This window comes from Seriola aureovittata, chromosome 24 (genome assembly GCF_021018895.1).
Source record: "Seriola aureovittata isolate HTS-2021-v1 ecotype China chromosome 24, ASM2101889v1, whole genome shotgun sequence".
NCBI lineage: Eukaryota > Metazoa > Chordata > Actinopteri > Carangiformes > Carangidae > Seriola > Seriola aureovittata.
Window position 1 is genome coordinate 6,758,315 of NC_079387.1, and position 22,171 is coordinate 6,780,485.

At 39.4% G+C, this 22,171-nt stretch overlaps 1 protein-coding gene across 2 annotated transcripts in view; it reads right to left on the minus strand.

The window, feature by feature from the left end:
• Positions 1 to 22,171, minus strand: part of LOC130165508 (interleukin-1 receptor accessory protein-like 1) — a 225,910-nt gene that overhangs the window by 137,688 nt on the left and 66,051 nt on the right. For both annotated transcript variants that reach the window (XM_056370836.1, XM_056370835.1), the window contains exon 3: positions 5,381 to 5,660. In XM_056370836.1, coding sequence (XP_056226811.1) covers positions 5,381 to 5,660 — 280 coding nt within the window. The remainder of the gene's footprint in view (positions 1 to 5,380; positions 5,661 to 22,171) is intronic.

Here is a 22,171-nt window from a genome sequence, read left to right on the forward strand (position 1 = left end):
ACGTGTCTGTTAATGTCCCATGCCTGTGACATCTGTCTTGTTTTTCACTTGTAACCCTGGCAGTGATAATAATCTGGTTTGAACAACATGGGGCCTTGATCCTCAATCCTCAACAGGCCTCGGTGATGTGATTGAAATATGAATGTTTTTCCACCTGATACGCTCACTGAGCACTTATTATTAGGAACACCATGTAATAATTCTGCTCTATGCTGACATAATGCATCGCATAATTTCTGCAGATTTGAGGCTGTTGAGGTACGGTGAACTCACTGCTACGTTCATTAAATCAGTGTGAGATGACTTTTGCTTTGAGGAGTGGAGCCTGATGTGGTCTTCTGTTATTGACCATCTACCTCAAAGTTGGACGTATTGTACATTCTGAGATGCTTTTCTGCTCACCACAGTTGTGAAGAGTGGTTATGTGAGTTACCGAAGCCTTTCTGTCAGCTCCAACCAGTCTAGTGAGCTGCTGCTCACTGGATGTTTTTTTGTTTTTTGCACCATTCTGATTAAACTCCAGAGACGGTTGTGCAAACAATGAAAACATCAGGAGAGCAGCAGTTTCAGATCAATCATGCCGCAGTCAAAATCACATTTTTCCCCATTCTGAGGTTTGCTGTGAACATTAACTGAAGCTCCTGACCCGTCTCTGCAGGATTTTATGCACTGTATTGCAGCCACATGAATGGCTGATTTGATAAGTGCATGAATAAGCAGGTGCGGAGTTGTTCCCAATAAAGTGCATGGTGAGTATTTATCACGGTATGGAAAATGTATGCCAGATCACACATGTTTAACGCAATGGACTGTGTTTTACTGTTATCTATGCATCTCATTTGAAAAAACTTCACATGTAAACCAGAAACTTAATAATTCTCTTTTTGATTACAGTTCTCTTGGACATTTGGACAACAGAATTCTGCACAGCATTGAGACACCGACCTCTCGTTACATGGCGGCAAACTGGCAGAAGTGGCCAATAAAACTGCAGCAGTGTGTGTTCACTGGCTGTGGCAATGCTGATGTGGGTGTCTTATGAATATTCCACCCACACCGTTCATCTTTGACTAATGCAATAACACCTGTGACAGACAACTGGCAGAAATCTCTTCCTCGGTATACGGAGAGCCACGGACAGGACACATGGACTGACAGTCTCTGTATTACTGATGCCATATGAGAACATATCATAAACTATAAGCTGAGTAGCTTCTAAAGAAATAGTGCTATTATAAGACACACACACAATACTATCTTACTGACTGCTGGTACAGTATATTTACTGTATTTATTATGTTTTGATTTCGACAACCTTCAGTATGGGATATAATATATCTATGATGAATTACAACTAACATAAATGGATTAAAGTCACAAGCTATAAAAACAATACTGATAACAGAATCATAAATATGATATATGATATGACAAATATGATTTAGAAACCAAAATGTACATATCATTATAACATTATTCCACTAAAGGGTGATAAACAATAATATTAAACCATTGCCAAGCTTTAATCCTTACTATACCAAACTGATTATCAAAAAAGAAAAGAGACATGGTGAATGATGACAAATACTATCACATAAGCTGGAGTATAGATTATGTCTGATGTGGTCTAAGGACAAGAACTGCTTCAACATTCATGCATAGCATTCTTGGATACAATGGTCTGTACCAATACTTGCTTTGAAATAATAACATGATGGGGGCCCATAGTGACTGGGATTGAATTGTTATAGCTTGCTCAAGTATGAAATGTATCCAGTGAGAGATGATTTATTGTTGTGCTGTGATTCATTTGTTCCACCACTGAGCACTCTAATTCCCTAGGTCTCTTTATGTTTCAAAAAGGTAAAGATCCCCAAGTAAAAACACTGCCAAGAGCCTAATCCAAATATGATATGTTAACATATGCAAGTGCTGATCATCTATAGGACCCACGCTGCTGAGACAAGAGAGAAGAGCAATCCTCTGATTTGGCTGTGGTGCCTGGGAATTGAAATGAGTCACAGCTCAACACACTGCTATGTGGTTGTAAAATTGGATGAATCCATTCCTGCAATGTTAAACATTATCGATGCACAAGCATGAGAAAGCAAATGTTGCTGCAAACGTCATACTGTAGAAGGGCTGTGCGGTACATCGACTTCATCAGATATATCGATATATTTTCAAACGAGATATAGGATGAGACAATACTGTTTATATCGATATTTTTTGATACTGCACCTACATAACCCACTTCTTCAGTAAAGCCTTGGCAGTATTTGCATCTCTCTGCACAACCCTGCCCCCACTCTCCCTCTGCATCTGCACACAAACTGGGGCCCACTCTCTCACAAGTTCTCTTGCCACATGGAGGGAGACACAGTGCCGGTCCATGGTCCAATTATCTGGAGGTGGTTCAGATTTTGTTGAAAACAACTGAAGGAGTATTCTCACAGATAGGCCTATCTTTAAACAATATAGGCTTTATATATTGTCGTGCGGTATATTTTCAAGTTGTTGTTATTTCCATTCTGTGTTTTGTTAAGCATGAGAGGATAAACCTGTGATTGTATTTTAATCAGTCTCTTATTGTTGAAGGAGTATTCTCAGAGAAAGACCTGTTTCTCTTATGATCTAATTTAAGCTATTTTATAGAATTTTTCACAGGAAGGAAGGAAAACCCTGTCTTTGTGTTTTATTTTGATCACAGTCTGTTTTAGTTAAAGTGCTTGTTCCATCTCACATGTGGATTTGACTTACAACTGAACCTTTAGCCCACTTCATAGAAAATGAGATATGATTTTTAGCACTATACCGTAACCATTTAAGGTTAACAGCTTCGTGTTTAAACGCAGTAGTTAGAGTGTTATTATATCTATTTTAGAGTGGCTTTCTTTTACCTCCGACACTGAATAACATGGAGACAGGACATCATGTGAAAAATTTAATTCAGCATTTCTACTACATATACATTCAGTTTTAGTTGATATACAATATGAGAAAGGAATCAAAAGTCTGTTTCCCAGAAAACCTTGCTCTGTCAGTCATCTGGACTGAGCCCTGGCCTTATTATTATGGCTCCACTCAACAGAACTCAGCCTATATGCTAATACAGGACTCTAAATCATTCTAATTTGATATTCCCATGTGGTCGATTCTGATGCATTGCTATGCACTTCAGAATGCTGCATTTAACTAAACATGTCTCTCTCTCTCTCTCTCTCTCTCGCACACACGCTCGCACGTATGCACACACGCTCGCACGTATGCACACATGCACTCACACATGCATGCACACACACACACACACCCTAATCCTCCCAAGCCTTTTATGCAGGCCCTTCCCCCTGTTAAAAGCCGTTGTATAGAGCTGACTAATGAGCCAGTCAAGGGAAAACGCCCTTTACCTACAAGGTTAATAAGTTATTACTATATAATCAAGCATGTGCAACTCTGCACACTGTTCAGCTTATTTCCTCAGCTCAAATGTTGCAAAACTGACAGTAAACACCTTTTGACAAATGAATGCTTTTCCTTTCATTTTTTGTATTGGGTGTTCAGTTAATACAGATGGTGGATTTCACTTTCAGGAAATCCGATGTGATGTTCACACTTTTGGGCTTATGTCAGGGGGATTTTTTTAAGCATTATGTTTTCCGTCCGTCCTTCTTGTGAACGTGATATCTCAGTAAAGCCTTGAGGGAATTTCTTGGTGCAAACATTCACTTGGACTTGAGGATGAACTGTTTAGAATTTGGTGGTCAAAGGTCAAGGTCACTGTGACCTCACAAAACAACGTTTTCAGCCATATCTCATAACTTTTTAAAAATAATTTAATCATTTGTCTCTTTACAATCACATCATAGGCTGTGCAGATCTCAACACCCCCAGCTGCAACCGATGCTTTGATTAACACTGAAAATCAGGGGAACCGATTATAGCACCAACTGGTAATTGTAAATAAAGGTCAGTGTTGTAAATATTCCATCTGGGTGGGAAATATTAAGATTTGAACATTAAGCATTAAAAAGTTAGTCAGGACATCCTTGTCCTGACTCTACAATGACCTGCAGAAAGCATCTACAGGTAACAATAGTCCAAAGAAATGTCGGTAGAATGAAATCCTGTGTGATGGAAAAGTGCTCTGCATTCAGAACTACTGTTATTTCTCTACATGATGGGCAAATAAATGTTGCCCCTTAATTTGCTTCTGAATGGTGGAGACTGGCGACAAAGCAACTCTACTCGTCCAAATCAAATCTCATGGCTCTACTTTCTGCGTGATTACACAATAACTCTGAGCTGACTGATTGTCTACCTCCAGAAAATGCTGCCAACGTCACTGAATAGAGAATTGTTGGATTGGTCCTGCCCGGTTCTATTCAAGGCGGCTGCCACAGCAAAGGGGAGAGTGCTAATGGTGTTGAATAGTAATGGCTAAAACCTCTTAGAATTGAGCTTGTGAAACACAGGGAAACCTGTGCTGAATGCAACTGCTTAAGAGCATATTATTCACCAGATTTTTTTTACCAGTGTAAAACATGTCCTAAATCACTTGTTTTTGGGTTGAAATGTGAATGTTTCTGTGGATTTCTCTGAATTCTAACAAGATTACAATCCTATTCAGGAATGTGTTTCAAAGTTCACCTTGTGCAGTGAAAAAAGAAAGTGTTATGGGCAGCGGCTTTGCCTTTTCTTTCTGACTGGTCACAGACAACCTCCATGTTAATGAAAACTTCTGCCAATATGAACTAGGAAATTTCACGACATTGTAGAACTCATGAATCAAGCAATCGTCTACCTCCACCATCAGGCAGGTGGAAAAGGAAAATAGCACAAGTACTTTTCTCTTTTTATCTTAGAAGCCTTTTCCCTCTCCTCAGTCTTCCTGTACTGAATTACTGTCCATTCTCTTTCATATCATTCGCTCTTTCACATTTTCAGAAAGAAGGACTTGTGAGGCCGAAGAGATATGGATTTACCAATTGCACCTAATAGCTTACTGTCCCCCAGAGGAGAATAAAGAAATAATTTAGCATGTAAAGCCAAGCAAAGGGGACTCATAATGTTAGATGATGCTCTGTGGACTAAGGACCAGTGTTCTTTTGGCCTGAGATGAGAGACTTCATTAGGAATCAACGGGGGAGGACTTTAACACAGCTTTACTTGTGCCCACGGGGTTCCAGAAAATGTTATTTACCCCCGCTATCGCACTGACACACTGCTGGCAAAATAAGTCCAAAATTGTGGAATAGCCTCTCATGAATGCTTGCTCCAGTTAAGGGCAAAAACAATAAAACCAACTATTTATATTTGATAGCAAAGAAGAAAGCCATATGTGTCCAGGTAATGATGGCTTACAAAAATGAGAAGAACTCACCTTAATACACAGGAATAGTACCCCACATCGTCCAACTCTGCTGGTCGAAACCATATGGCATCCTCCTCCTTGCTCATCCTTGTGCCGTCAAAACTGATGGGTTCCTCAAAGTCCCCGTGTCCTGCACTTTTGTACCACATAAGGCTGAGTCCTGCGCTCTGCGCATGGGTGTAGTTGGCTCGAATATATCCATAAAATAAAGCGCACTTAATCCGTACAGGTTCCCCCAGAAGCACCTTGTATTTCAGGTAGTCCACTGACCAATCCGTGCAGCCTTCCACTGGAACAAAAAGACAGAGAAAAGGGGAATTAAGCAGAGGTTCCTTGAGAAGAGTTGGAGTATTTTTGAATCATCATCAGTCTGTCTGTTCATATGCTTTGCCAGTAGTCCTTATATTGTAATCAAGCAAGATGCTACAACGTCGGCTCTCTGTGTTTCACAAGACTGTGACTAGCTAAGTGTGCATATATGAATTCAAAGCAAATTTAAAAAGGCCAGAGAACAAGCAGGTATCCTTGTAATGTGTTAATATGTTGGTCAAGTGTTTCATTACCACAATATCCCATTGAATATCAAATCAATTGTTGCATCCAATCATTTTGCCCCTGTCTTCTCCTACAAATGTAACTGTATTTATATTTGACCCGTGTGCCGCCATGTATGAATTGATTCTGCTGGCACTAAACCATGTGAAAGCCACTATCAATAGCCACTGAAATGGCAGTGATAGCACTCATCTACATTTGACCTGAGAAAATTAGAAGCTGTTGTTCGTCTGCATTCATTTTTCTAAAGCTATCAGACTATCCTTTGTCTCAAATGCTGTTCTTAGACAGAAAAATGCAGCTTGTCTTATATTGTGCTGCTGCACAAACCAAGGCTAAGCAACAGGGGTCTTCCTGTTAAGTCATGCAATAAAGCAGACTACCTGTCAGTCAAAAAAGTTACAAAGACTGAATAATAACTTTTTCATTTACAGCAGGTAAAGGCATGATTTAGATTATGTTGCATCAGAGGGGTGTATATAAGATTCATTTGAAACACCTAATATTAAATTGACACTTAATCCTAAACAAGTTCCTGCACACCAGGGAAAACTCACACACACAATACCAACTCCTGAGTTTCTGATTGAGAGTTTCACACATAGGGAGTTGTAGAAAAGGACAGAAGTATTGCCTCTGTACTGCCTGTGTATCAAGTAAGCAACACCTTTGGATGGTTTTAATTAAGGGTTCACCCAGAATTGGGAAGAAAGTAAGTTCCAGGTGAGATTCGGTTTGTATCAAGAAGCAAGATTAGTGGTTAGCAAATTAGCTTTGGGCTTGACTCTGGTTTTCTGGTATCACAAACTCTTTTCTACTTGAGTGAGTTAAATAACCATGGTAACATATGCTGCATATTCAGAGGAACAGATCAAGGCTTGAAGGCATGAAAAATGAAGTCATTCCTAGATAATTCCAACATGGGCGAAGGTTTATAATAAAGTATCAAGAGAGATTACACTGCAGTTACAGTTGACCATACCAACAGCCTAATCAATGGTGATCATAGCTGCATATTAACTGTGCTCAATTTGTGCCAGTCTTGACAGCATTTGTCAGTGATTTTTCAAAGAATATAACTTAGGTTAACATTAGGTCAACATTAGTCTAAGAATGTGATCAAAGAAAATTCAGCAGCTACAATTTTTTTCTTTTTAATATAATTGACTTTCTTTTCAGAGACCATTCAATCCTTTAGATATCATTATTAACACTGAATATTCTTCATATATTTGCTGCATATTTTAGAAGTGAGTTGAATCCTACTGACCTTGCAGATGCTTTTGCATTTTTCTATATAAAGATAAACTTTTATCCAACCCTTCTGTGCTCTTTTGGGACACAAACAAACTCCTTGTCTTTATACTCAAGAAATAAACTGGGTTCATACTGAATCAAAAACAACTGTCTGACTGCTTCACCTTCGCTTTTCCATTTTTTCCTTCCTGTTCCTGAGATCTTCTTTTCCCTCACTTCACCTCGCTGCATCGCTCTTCCTTTAAAAACAGCTGGCGAGCACATCTGCCGCAGACTCAACAGGCTTCGCTAATTGAGCCTCTATAAATGTTTTATTTACCAAAGAAGCAACTCGACCACCAATCAGTGAGGTGTGGTGTGTGCGGCACTCGTTACGGGTAACCGAGGGAGTGGTGGTTGAGGGGGAATTGATTTAACAATGATGATTTGTGTTATTGAATTGTATTGTGTGCTACTGTAAGTGTCATGCTGAGAGTGGAAGCAACAACATTGGTGGGTACTTTGCGTACTAGAGAAGAAATTAAAAAATGGAAACAGATACTCAGAATACTCTAAATCACTTCCACAGTGAAAACTGAGGACCACATAATGTCATATTGAAATATTTTCAAGGTAGCTGCAGTGGGGTTTCATAGCAAAAGATCCATCAGTTACCAAAAACTGCAAGATTTTGGTGTCAATCCATCAGAGTAAAAGAGCAAAGTTCAATAGTCAAGATTTGTGGGGAGAAATCCATCACTGAAGAGGCAATAAGATCATTTTCTCCACTAAAAGAAGCCCAATATACTGGAATGTAATGCAATGGAGTAAAAAAAGTATGTCGAGTAAAGTCCATCCACTTTTTTCCCCAGGTAGAAAAAATCCAGCTTCCCATTGTTGGTTTTACTCGTGTTTCACTTTCAGAATGTCTGAAAATAGTGAGAATGTCCATCACAATTTCCCAGAATTCAGTCTTCCAGTTGCTTGTTTCGAGGCTAGATTGCCAAACAAACAAAATGGGCCCTGTGGCCCCAGGAGTCCAGGGACCCTGTAAGAGCAAGTCTGACTATGTTAACTGGGTTTTGCAAATTGTATTTATTTGGGAACATGCTATAAACTCAAGTACAGTTTCTTGACATGTTAATGGCTTTTAGGGAGACCTCAGATTCATTTGATGTTGAGGCTCTTTCTTGCAGATTTAGGGTGTGAAAATGCAATTTGCTTCTGTATTGGATGTTACTAAATTCATTTGTGTTTCATCAAATTACAAAACTGCAAATAGGTATAATAATATTATACTATATAAAAACTGCGCACAAATCACAGTTAGCTAGAAGAGCAGTGGGTTTATGAGGGCCTAATCGAGCATTTTTGCAGTTTAGCATCTATGTTTGTTTTGTCCAACCAAAAGCAGAAAAGTTTCACATTTGAGAGAAAAATCAATTAATGAGTATTTGAGGGTGAATTTTTCCTTTAAATTCCTTTAAATTAGTCTGGTAATTTCAGGATCAGCCAGGTTTGACAGCTCATTTTACCTACAGCTCGCAGCAGTGCTAAATCTGCAGCACCTTTCCTAATCTAACTTGATCCTAAATCAGTAACAATAAATCGCTATCTTCATTTGATGAGACTGGGAACATTGCATTCAGATGCAGCGCTTTGACACAACCCTCTAAACCTCTTTTTGATTTCCTCAATTATGTGGGTCTGCCCTGCAGCGATGCAATGAAATTTTTTTGTAAATGTACAAAGAGTGAATAACTAGAAACAAAATTAAGCAAATAAAAATGCAGGAGGGCTGTGCGTGCTCTGCAAGCTACCCAGCAGCACAATCCTTTCATTGTGATTAAGTCTAACTGTTGCTATGGCAACGAAGGGTCTACCCTCGCTTATCAAGAACTTGCTAATTAGTTTGTGGACGATAACAACTTGAAGGCTTAAGGTAAGACAACCACAGCCAAGATGGTTTCACTTCTAATCATGTGTCCTAATTGAGAGTCTGAAGTGTTTTACTCTCACAACTAAAAAAAAGCAGGAGGGTGTAAAAGGTCATACAAGCAGGCAGCAGCTCGAACACAGAACATGATTAGTTTGGCAAAAATGTGTGCATTGAGTAACTGCTTATCCGTCTGATATGTGTCTCCGGCGTACATACACACAAAACACACATACACAGTACCTTAATGTATGTATGTATGTATGGCCTGTGCTGTGACTTGCTCAGTAGCATTTGCTGCACACACGCAGTTACCTGTGGTGATATTATTGAACAGTGATGGACAGTAACAGTCAGTAAGTAAATTAAATTATTGTTCTGAGTAACTTAACACCCTGTCTCAGCTGTACATATAACACAAGACGAAGAGTCTACAGCCACACTAGCGGCTCTGTGAGGCTGTTCTACTACACAGCAGAGATAGACTTTTGTTCTGGTAAATCACAGGAGGAAATATTGTTCAATACTGTGCTGACGTCTGCTATTATTGTCTGAAAGCTATAGTCACATTGCAGATAATTGTGTCATGGTCATTTTATACTATGTCATGCATTATTATAGATTAAACTACTCAACAATAAAGTTGTTACAATTACCACAATCTCCAACAACTAACATACCAAAATACTGCTTATAAATGAATGCATTAGCTTTTATAATCCCACAGTATGATGTTTAATACTGTAAGAAAGTGGTCTTCCCACTTTTACTTATGATACCTGCTATTAAATGCAATACTTTAACTTGTATGGAAAATGTCTCATTGTAGTATAGGTGGTTTTACATAAATGCAGGCATCCGACCACTTAGGATAAATAAGATGAATCTTCTATTCCAATATGTCCCACTACCTGACTGCTAAAACAGTCATGGTACCCCTAACATATTCCGCTGACCCAGACAGAAAAGAAAAAGACAAATTTAGTCAGAAGTGCTTTCAGTTTGGCTGCACAGACTCTGGATTTGGTACCAGAAAAAACACAGTAAATGCTTCACTCCCAAACATCAGACAGCCTGGCTCTGTCATTGCCTTTCCCATCAGCACTGCAAATAAATGCTCAGTCCACTCATTTTTAAGAGCTGAACATTTTCCCTCTTACTGAAGAAAAATAATGTCTCACAGAATGGAGAAGAGGAGTGTATTTTAGTGTTATTTTGATATCGTTCCAGTACCAGAAATTTGCAGATTATATCATGTGAAATGGTGAAAAAGTGCGTCTGCATCAGTAAAACATAAAATAACATGCACATAAATGTTGAACGTTACCATCTTTGGAATTAATAATTAAATTACATACATATTAGTATGCATCTGATAAAAGGACAAATGAGATAAAAAGTGAAACGGCTGATTACTACTGAAAACATATGCAACACAAACAGTGGGTCTTTTCAACAGTAAAATTAAAAAATGCTTCTTAAACCACCCTAAGGCATACAATTACTGCAAAAAGGTTTTGAAAATATCCCGTTTAACTAAGAAAAATAAAAGCATCCAAAAATTTGAAATTAATTTCCCTTAAAGGTTGAACTCCAGCCCAACTGTTTCAAAGGGCTTGTTGTATTTATCTCTCATACTGCCATGAGGAACTTGCCAGTGCAAGTATCCGTTATCTTCCACCTATCCTCAAATTGCCAGTTTCTTCAGACTTCTGACAGAGGGTTATCATTCATTTCAGTAAGCGAGGGTGGGGATTCAGCATAATCTGTTGGCAGGAAACAAACATGGTACAAAGCCTAATTGAACTCGATTAACATTTCCCTGCTCACTAGATTTCCATTCTGCTGGATCACAATTGGTGAGGGAATTGGCCAATCTGCTGAGTGATAATAACAACTCCAGCAGCTCTTCAGCAACTGGGACCATCAAGCATGAGCAGCATTTCACTACATGTGACCAATAAATAAAAAGGGGTAATTCCTCAGTCGCTGTCTGGGGTCCCAGCAATTCTGTTTGTCAGCTAGAAAAATAGTAACTGGTAACTGTCAGCTGTTATGTTTCACCAAATGATCGCAGAACAAATGTTTGCACGTCACTGTGCATGGAAGTCAGGATGTAATAGAACCAACATTCACTGACAATGGGGTCCTCTAGCCATATCCTGATTTAACCACGCCATTAAACAAAGACAGGTCCATTTGTCAGGCCTACTTTGTTTTTATGTTTGTCATGTTTGTCTCAGTCATACAAGTGTGTAAAAGACAGAGGGCCTCATTCACAAAAGGTTGTTATCCTCAGGTTTTATGCTTATAACCAAGTCTAACCAAGGATGTGAATTATATAAGAAAAAAACACTTTCCTGATGCCAAAGGTAATTCGCTGCTAAGATGCATTTTTCATAGCATCACCCAAGGTTTGAATGCAAATATAGACTGTAGTATACATTAAAGTCAAGGCTTCAACAAGGAAGACTTTAACAAAGAAGGTCTTTTGAGTTTTGAAGCTAATTATACTTTCAAAAGATAAATATATACAATTATTAAAAGTATTTCCTCTCACTGTTTTAATTTGACCCTCACACTTAAAAGTATCACAATGCAAATCAGCCTTGAGGCATTTTCCACCACAGAATCAGTTTTTCTGAATTCAATATGCATTATAATGTGTATAGTTCTATAGAAACTGCTTTGCTTATTTTAGTGGAGCTTCTTCATATTGGTATGTATGGGGCAGGGTATTCTAAAATATATTTCAAAAATAAACTGTTGAAACCATACAACACAGATGCAACCAAGATGCTAGTAAACTTGCATGAAAAAACAACTATGATGCATTTCTGGTTTAAAGGGCACCACAATAAAGCTGAATAAATGTTATGTCATCGTGTTCCTGCTACATTTAACTGTCACATGAGATTGAGCATGTGCTCCTTCTGGATAGGAGGTGATCAGCTCATAAATTGGGTTACAGGTCTGCTGAGGGGTAATCGTATGCAGATTGAGTCAGGTCACCACGGAGACTCCCACAAAGTGTCTGTTCTCTCATAAGCACTCAAGGAGATGGTTCACTACCATTTTTCTCCATAAAAGCCCCAGTGTAATTCAATCAGAAAGGCGTGCATACATTAGGCCTAGGCTGATTGGATAAACACACAAGCATTTGTACACACACACACACACACACACACACACACAAACACACACACACACACACATACACACATACACGCACGATCTATGAGGTGATGCGACATCAACCTTTACTTGCCCTCAAGAAGTGTAGTGTCTTAGCTGGCCTGGCTCCAGGGTCCCTAAAGGAACTTATCAACTTCACAGCCACTTTTGCCAGGGGAGGGAGGCAGAGGGGGAAGAAAGATGTCTCGAAATCTTGACCTGCCATTTTCCACCTTGTGAAAACGCTGTCGCAGCAGAGTGGGTCTCAATTAAGAGGAAAATAGCTCTGATGTGTGGGAAAGGTAACCTCTCAGCTGCCGGCATGCAGGGGGAGATTACCTACATGATTGAAGTACCTCCAGCAGGTTGAAAAAGAGAATGAGTCATCAGCCAATAAGGAAATCAGCCACATCACTTTGCATGTGAGAAAAATGTTCGCACACACAGTACACACATACACACACAAACACGACTTTAGGATGTCAGGAACAATAAGCAGGACTCCAGCCTTGTGTTTGAACAGAAAATAATAATTTTCCAAAATTGTAGCATCGAAAATTAATGGCCGTATACTGCTGGTGTAATGGCACTGCAACAGGAAGGAACTGCAAATGCTAAAATAAAATGACCACAGTTATGGGCCATATGGCGGCATAAAGGAGAATCTACAACCACCTGGGTGTAAAAAGTGATCTATAAATACACAGCGAGGCAGAGCAGAGGGGCTGAAATGTTAATAGTCCAACATTTTATGAAATATGCTTATTAAGTGTGGAGCTGGAATGAAGATGTAATTAGCCTTACTCGAAGTTAGCATAAAGGCAGGAGGCAAGGGCAAACAGATAGCCTGGCTCTATCCAAAGTGTAAAAATATGCCTGCCAACACCTCAAAAGCTCATTAATCAACTAACCTAAAACAGAACCCAAAATGCTATGCCATGCTACAGCCGGAGACACTGCACAGAAGCACTGTGCAGATGGATTAACTATTGGTCAGAATGAAATTGCTCTAATATTCAAATCCCCAAAAATCACAAATAATAAATAACCAGATATAATGTTTTTTGATTCTGTTTGTGTTCATAATAAACAAAAAAGATGCAACATTTAGTTTTTAAGTGTAATGAGGAATTATTGGCAACAGTAGTAGTAGCTAAATAAAATGGTTTAGCTAGCAAGTGTTTGTTTACACCCTGTATGAGCGTCTGACTGCTAGACCAGTTTTAGCAAAGTTGCCAAGATCAAAGCAACTACATGATATCACAACTGACAGAACTGATGGCCCAAGATAAAAGAATAAAATCGGTGGTTATAAAGATCATATAGATAGTTTTCCTTGGTATTGATCTTCTCATTTCACCATCGGAAAGTAAGCAAATAATTATATTTCCCAAAATGTCAAACTAATAACCTAAATTCAGAGAAAAAAAAACCTGGCATTAGGATAATTTTGCCTTGTTTTCAGAAACAACCAAAATCTTAAGATTGAATGCAGATGAACTGAATCAGCTTATTTCATGATTGCAGTGACATTTACCTCCAATCCTCCTCCCTGTTCCTCACAGGCAGATAAAACAGCTCTATCTCTCCCTGTCTCGCCTGCACTTTACTCTCATGACACTTCATCTTCATTTGTTGTTTGTCTCTCTCTCTCTTCTAACTCCCTCTTTCTTGACAGCCACTGGGCTGTCATTTATATGCAAATACTCATATGTGAAAAAAAGAAAAAGAAACAGTTTTTCTTCCTATCACAAAATAAACATTGCCCGCAATCTGGCTGGCTTCCCCCTTCTGTATCAGATTCAGCCCCTTTGATTGGACAAGGCCTCCAGAGAGAGCAGCGCCTGCTGTCTCCAATCACAGGTTAAATGCTGACGGGGACAGGGAACACAGAGAGGTAGCTGATAGGAAAGGGACGGGGACAGGGCTGACTTTGCCAGGGTGGACCCTTGCAGGGAAGAGAATAAGGAAATCGGTGCAGGGGAAAATAATAATAAAACACACACACGCACACGCACACACACACACACACACACACACACACATACACACACACACACACACACACACACAGAAGTACAGGTAGGTAAGAATACTTTGGCAGAAATTATTCAGGTAGAGCAGAAGCTGTTCCTTTTTACTGTCACCTTTATAAAGGCAGCACATGTCTACATCCATTCACCAACAACAGATACCGATCATCAAATATTGTCTGATCTTGTCTTCAAATGTGTGCAAACCATATTTACATTTTTGTAAAATAAGCGAATCTGCAGTCCTCCCAAAGACATGCTAAAGGGACGGTTCTCCAGTTGCATGCAGCAATGCGAGTCATAGCTGCCGAAGGCAAATATGTTCACTGAGCAAGTTTGTTTTTAAATTTCAAATCGAAGTCAATGACACTTGACACTTTGACTTGTTTGCAAATGTATTTCAGACCCAAATTTATGCATATAGGATGATACGTGGCCCCTCTTGAGCTGTTTCTGCGCAACACTTAAGTCAAGACATCTCTCAGTCAACATGTGCCAAGTTCTTTGATCTCTTTGTCTTTATTCATATTTCTAAGGGCAACACTCTTGTGTTTGTTTAACTATGGTGGCAATCACTGCTCAAGAAGAAATCTTCTGTTAATTTAAAAAGTCAAATGTAAGGGGCTATTTACTGGGGAGGACCTTGAGGAACTTGAGCTTTCATTAGATGCTTATTGGCGTAATCTGTTATGTAAACTGGCAACAGAGTAAAGACTGTAAATATTACTTCAAATAGCAAAAACTGTAGCCTGCAAATGTTGCGTAAATTCTCTTGCAATCAGTGCAATATGAGGATGCAGTACAGTGAGTAAATGTCTAACCTGCATGTGAAGTAGAACTGCATTCAACTGCAGCAGCACATTGCTCTTCAAAGCAGTATGTAAATCAGTCTGTTTGACTCTAAATAGGTGATTAGGCCTGTTTTCCCTTTTATGCTCAAGAGCGCTCATTGAATTTGTGAAGAAAAACCCATCATTGTCCAACACTCATCTACGTCCAAGTCTGACGATGTCTTATCATCTCATTGGATCATATCAGAGTGAGAATCTAATGACTTCTGCTTTGACTTTAAAGGGGTGATTATGTCTTCCAAACAGCATTTTGATTCTCCTGGGCAATCAAACTATGAAAATTGACTTGTATCCATATGTTTGCTCCCACTTCGTGCCTATTACAGGGGAAAATTTGACAAGGAGCAGATGTAAAAGTGATCCTGTTATGGCTGGGGTGTCTCCTCCAGAGAGAGTAGTATATAATCAGAAAATCATCCTTCTGTTCCCCACGGTGCCAGTAATCCTCTCATCTAACAAAAAGCCTTGGGAGGCGTCGAGACACAAAACATAAACAATACCGACTCCTGAAAAAATAGCCGAGTGCTGCATTGCAGACATGACTGTGCACATAGGACAACAGTGTGGATAAGACATTTTTCCACACACTCTCACCCACCCACACAGGTACAAAATACACGCAGAGAACACACACGCGGAGAACAGGCCACACAATCCGTGCTGCCTCCGCTGGCAGCCCTGTCAGCCTGTTATTCTATGCTGTATCATGGTGGTGTGGGCGCACTAAGCCGGTGACTCAGACTGGGTCCACTACAGACACCGACACACCATTTGGGTGTTGTGCTCTGATGCCCCCACGAAATGAGCGTTGGTGAAAATAGAGCGTGCCCAGATGGATAGAGTGCCTTGTCACATCAGCCTCTGCGCCAGCCGTCTGTGAAATGATAAGATGGCAAGAATATGTAACAAAGCAAGCAGCAGGCACCGTCCTGATGGGCGCTGGTGTCAGCTCTCATACGTTAACTCTGACCTTATTTTTTGTCCCTCATTTTTTCCCACACTGTTAACTACAAGAGCATCAACTCTTTCTCTTTTTTGCCATTGTACTCCCTCTCTCTCCTCCTGTGTCTCTCTGTTTTACCCTTCCTCTATCTCCAACCTATTCAGTTCTTGTACAGAGGAGTGGGAGGGTGAAGGGAAGGATGTGCCACAAGTTCAAAGACAGAGGAAGAAAATTATGATGGAGAAATGATTCAAGCTGCAGATCAGCAAGGACAGTAAGGTCCCCAAAAGCCACACAAGTAAGGGCGTCCGTGCTGTAAATCACTTGAGGCAATCGGCAATAATTCAGCAGACGTGAACAGTGACTCAGTTTTTTGATAGATATGTCTTGAAGGTCGAAGAATCAAGAATATTGAAAAGAATGCAGAGGTAGGGCAGGGGAGCTGCACAACAAACTATCTTTGCCAAGCAATTTGCACACACAAAAAAACACACAAACACAACCACATACTTACATTAAACGTGCACAAGAATGCACACACATACACTCACACAGGCAGCCAGGGATCCAGGGAAACCTAGTGGCCTGGAACAAGAGCAGAGCCAGAGCTTCCCATTAGAGGACATTACTGTCAAACACTGGAACGAAAACTACCTGCTGTACACTGATTACCAACCTACCTCCCGCTACAATTCAATTACAAACTAGATAATATGATGCACTGCACTCATTCTCTGTGACAGTGTTCAGCCAGTGACATGGGGAAGTGCAGACAGCTGGCAGAGATGCTTCCTGAAAATGCATGTGGCTTGTTTCTTTCATATTTCTGCACCGGAATTAGTATTTTTGAGCTCAGTTTTGCATCCATTTCTTTGATTGAACGTTTAAGGTAACAGCATGGTCTCACAGCCCAAGAGGGTGCATAGCAATATTTCCACCATAAGGATGCTACAGGTTAGGAAGAGGGTTGGTAGTTGAGTATTAATCTTTTAACTTTGTTGTTATTCCCTTGAATAGTTGAAATAGGGTCAAGTCTTACATTATTCATCAGATGAGAGCATCATAAAATGGATTGAAGCCGCATTTAAAAACTAAATAGCCAGGGTTGACTTCATTCATCATCACATCGCAGCATTTCAACTACAAAGCTTCTGATATTGCCCAATAAATCCAACACAGAGAGATTAAGTACGAGGGCATTTGAATGACAAAATATTAGTTTTCTGTGAAAAAAGGATAAAGAGAAAAGAAAAATACAAAATGTCAACCATTGATAAATAATTTCAACTGTTGAAAGTTTTAATGAATGCTTTCATATTCTACTAACTTTTTAGTTTTGACTGACTTTATTTAGTGCAGCTGCACTAAAAGCAAATCAAGCTCTCTCCCCCAAATGGCAATTTTAACAAATATATAACCTTAATTGATTAGTTAAGGTGGACACAGTTAGCAGTGTTGTTCATATTAACTCTTACTGGGTACCCTTGTGATGCGGGATACTGTAAAAGCACTCCATGGTGAGGGATCATGTCTTTGTCACAGCAGCATCGGCTGTTCAGGGGTGCCTGAATGGAGGTGGGAAAAATCTGGGGAAGACATTTTATGCCCAGAAAAAAAGAAGCTGTTGGTGCAGTGTCCTGTGAAGAAGAAGAACTTTGCTTTCCACAGGCCAAAACTAGGAGTTATTAGTGACAAAAGTAAGTGGTCAGAGAAAAATGCAGAATGGTAATTTATAGAGAATGCAGGCCATCAGCAGATGTGCTCAGACTCTGCCACCAAGTCAATCATTTCCAATTTTCTCTCCAGACTCAAGATGACTAATAGTCTCAAACGAGCCTTTTTAAAACAATTTTACCTTTGGGAGGAGATTCTCCCGACATTACAAGTCCAATTATAGTGTAGGCCGTGGAAGAAAGCAGGTCTGCAAATCACATATTAACTTATTCATACTTTAAATCTAGAAAGGCAAGTGAGTCATTTATTGTACCAGTCAAGCTGCGAGCCTTCAGATATTGAATTATTAAAAGCTGGTCTGCAAGTAAACTGCTCCAAAATCTCTCCCAAACAGGCTGAGAGTGACTGCAACCTAAAGCAATACTATAAAATAGAATGAAATAGCAAATCATTTGAATTTGACTGCAGTTTCCTTTGTAAATAAAAAAATAAAAATAATGCAAATTCAAATGAATAATATTAAAACACTGCAAATAGGGAATACTTCTATTTAGGTCAGAAACACTTTCAACTATGAAACTAATTAAATAAGAGATGAACATGAGCCCAATCTGGTCATTTTGAGCCACTCTTTAGTTATATAACCATGCAGGCATACTTTAAGCTGCACACACACATATACACACAAACACAGCTATATGTTCCACTCAATACACACAGAAAAAACAACTCCCTAAACACACAAACTGCAATGCCCTTATCCCTCAGCCAACCGGCTGATAACAAGCAGTTCATTTTCCTGATTCGAAATAAGCCATCCTATTCTGCTCCAATTAGAAGCTTAGTAAGAATTCCATTACCATGTGCTGCACCCGTCCTCTCCCTCCAAATGCACCAATAGTTCAGGCACAGGGGGTGGAGGGGGGTGGGGGGTGGGGGGTGGGGGGGGCAGTTGTGGGTGCTGAGGAGCATAACAGTTTAAAAAATGTATTCATGCACAGTGTCAGCAAATTAGATCCTTAATGCAAATTGAATTTACAATAAATCCACCTGGAGCTGCCATAGAGGAGGAAAAAAGGAAGAAGAGGAAAGAAGAGGCAGAGGGAGGAAAAAAAGCCAAGAAAATGAAAATGGAGATTCTGGCACTATAAGCTTACATTTGCATATACATAATTAATTAAACCGGGGTTCACTGCTTTAGATGGATGACCGTCTGAGGGGAAATCGGGGAGCTACTGAAAGTAGAACAGTAATAAAAAGGTTGTAGAAGAGGTGATTCTTATTTCAGGGAAGGGAATATCGACTCACTGACTCATCATTGCTCATGTTTCTACATACATACATACTGATACAAATAAAAATGCCAATTAGAGCCATTCACTCAGTTAGGGTGACAACAGCAAAACAAAACTCAAAAATAACCTACAGCCCTCCAGTCAATGACTTGGTGGGCTTGTTAGTGAGAATCGCAGGTTCGGGCAAAGTAACAATAGTGTAATCCAATATAAAGAAACTATCCGCAGAGGTGGTTGACTACACCAAATTAATGCAATTGTTCCTCGGCTGTTCAGACTGGCTCTCTCATTTGGTAAGTGCTCCCACTGCAGCCTCTGAATGTGGCTCTGCAGAAGTGAGGCCTTTGAAGATGTCACCAGCTTCCAAAAACAGAACAAACGAGAAGCAAAAAGGAAGAGCATTTTATTTCATATTTTCTTCCAAATGTACAAGTTTACAATTTGTTTATAGTTGCAGGAAGAGGTTATCAGGTTTGGGAGTTGGTGATAGCTGTGACACTAACTCCTCCCACCAAGCTACACTGAAAATTCATTAATGTAGTTTAATTTAGAAGTAAACAGTAATTGATCTGAATGTGATGTCAATACAAATAAATACAAATGCGAAATTCTAAAACTCAGTCAATTATTATGAAATGTTTTTTTTAATCCTTCCTCTTTTCAAACAGTCATTGCAAGTCATTTCTATTTCATTTTTCCATTTCAAAAATGTATTTTTTTTTTTTTGCCAATGTCTGTTTTATTTCACAAGGCCATTTTTCCAATGAGCATCTCATTTCATCAACACCACAAAGTTTTTATCTTTCAATGACGACAAATGAGGCAGAGCCAGAAATGTGACTGGCTGCTGTTTTGGCCTGAATGAGCAGACAACAAATCACAACTGATTTATTTTGTCTGTATTAATTAATATGATTATTTCATTTATTTGTTTTAATTTATTTCACTGCCTTGTTTATCCGTTTAATACTGAATACTCTGGATGCCCATAGTTAGCTGGCTGTGATAACAAAGAATACTGAAGTGTTACAATGATTTGACGGATGGTTTTTGCTTGTTACACAGCTGTTTATCAAGGAAAAATGTATTTCTTTGCAATAGGCTCTTCACCCTTTTTTGTTTTGTTGTATATTATTAAAAGAAGAGCTGCACTCACGGCAGCCATTCCCATTTCTTAAGAAACTATGGGCTTAAACAGAAAGGGCGACTGATAATGACAAGGCTGCTGTCTTGGCATTGAACACTGGATACCAGATGGTTGCATCTACATCCTTTGACCTTGCTGTAGAATTAAGCTTGTACATCTTTCAGAGAAACACAGGAGGGAAAAACTGCACTTTTTCTTCTGCAGTTAATAAAGTCAACTTTGTAAAGACAGAACATTCAAAGTTTAGCTACTTGGATCGACAGAACTTCTGCTTCCCTCCCCAAGGCTACTTCAACAGAGAACGCTGGAAAGGGCTGGAGGTCAGAGTAAAACAACTCCAACTACAGTATATCTGTGCAGTAGATGTACTAGATAAAAAGCTGTGGCTCTGATATTGATCAAACACTAAGACCAGTGCTCTAGTATATCAATCAAAGCAAACCAGCTCTGCTATTAAGCCATCAATAGTAAAGTATGCCTACCTGGATTGCAACTATAACACATTTGAGTCTTTTTTCATATCACTGGCAATATGAAAAGTGTTTTTTTTTTCTTTTTTAATCTGCTTCTGGCTCATTCATTGTCCCTTGCCTTCCCTCTGCCAGTAATCAAGGAAAATCAAGGAGGCAGTGCCCTTGGTTGGACTTTAGACAAAAAAACATGATAAAGGCTTTAGGCTGTAAGAGAGCTATGAAAAAAACATAATTCCCCTGCTGAGATTAAGAGGATGTCATAAAGAAATTGAATTAAAAATGTTCTTGCTGTTAAAAGGCTAAAGGGGCCTGATGTGATGAAAAAGGGTAGTCATTGTTAGACTTTGACAAAGCATCAGGCTAGTTCCTGCTCAAAGGTTCGACAAAGAAACTAATTATTTTTGCAATTCTACTAGTGTTGTCTTTAGTAAAGAAATGGATCTGAGCTGCATCTACAAACACTAAGAGTTTGTCAAGACAAAGACTCTTTCACAAACTGACAAAGTTTTACCGATTCATTTTATCAGGGACTTTTGAACATTAAAGGGTTAAAACTTACTAAGGTTTTATACAAAAGACTGGTTCAGATGTCAGTCACACCACCATTTCTTCTGTCAATCTATTTGAGTTTAAGGTCCGTGCAAATGAGACGCGGTTGCCAAGTTGTCATCTCCCTTTTCCCTCTGCAGAGGAAATTATAATATGAAATGCAGCGTCAGTGTTTTAAGGGACACTGTCTTTTTTTTCCCACTATGCCAGAAAGTTGCAGTTTGCAAACCACTGTCACATTCATCTGAAAACTGCCTCTTTTTTTCCACTGGGTATGTGGATCAGTATTGTGGAATAATGAACAAAAAGACTAGAATTTCAACGAAGTGATTCTTAGCTCCAGTTTTAGCTCCCCCTTCAGTGTCCCTGAGCAAAACACAGGGCTGATGTTAAGTAGCTAACCCTGACCTCTGAACCCCATTTGAAGGAAAGAAAACAAAGGAAGGATCTCAATGAAATGTCATATGACACAGCGAGGCATAAAGAAAAATACATAGCAAAGTTTGTTATTTGACATAAGACCTTTGTCATTTGTCATTCCTCTGCTCATTCTATCTCTCTCTGTCTCTGCCATCTTGCTCAGCTTCACATTATCTAATAAAGCAGAAATGCCATAAAAATAACCTTAAAAACCCTTCAGCCTGCCAAATTCTGACACGGGCCCAATTGAGATGCCATCATAAATTCTGAAGTCTGTGATTCTTTTATAGACAGTATGGGAAGAGGTGAGCTAAATGGATGAGAGAGATAGTTGCCAGTAATGTATGAAAGAGGGGAGAAAAAAGGGGAGGGGGACACAAATGGAGGGGGGTGGGGGGTGGACGGTAGGAAGACAAAAACAGACTCAAAGACAGGCTGAGAGCCCATCTCCTAACTGCGTGCATATTAATGTGGCACTGCGGAAATCCAGCCAGCCAGGCAGCAGCCAAGGTCA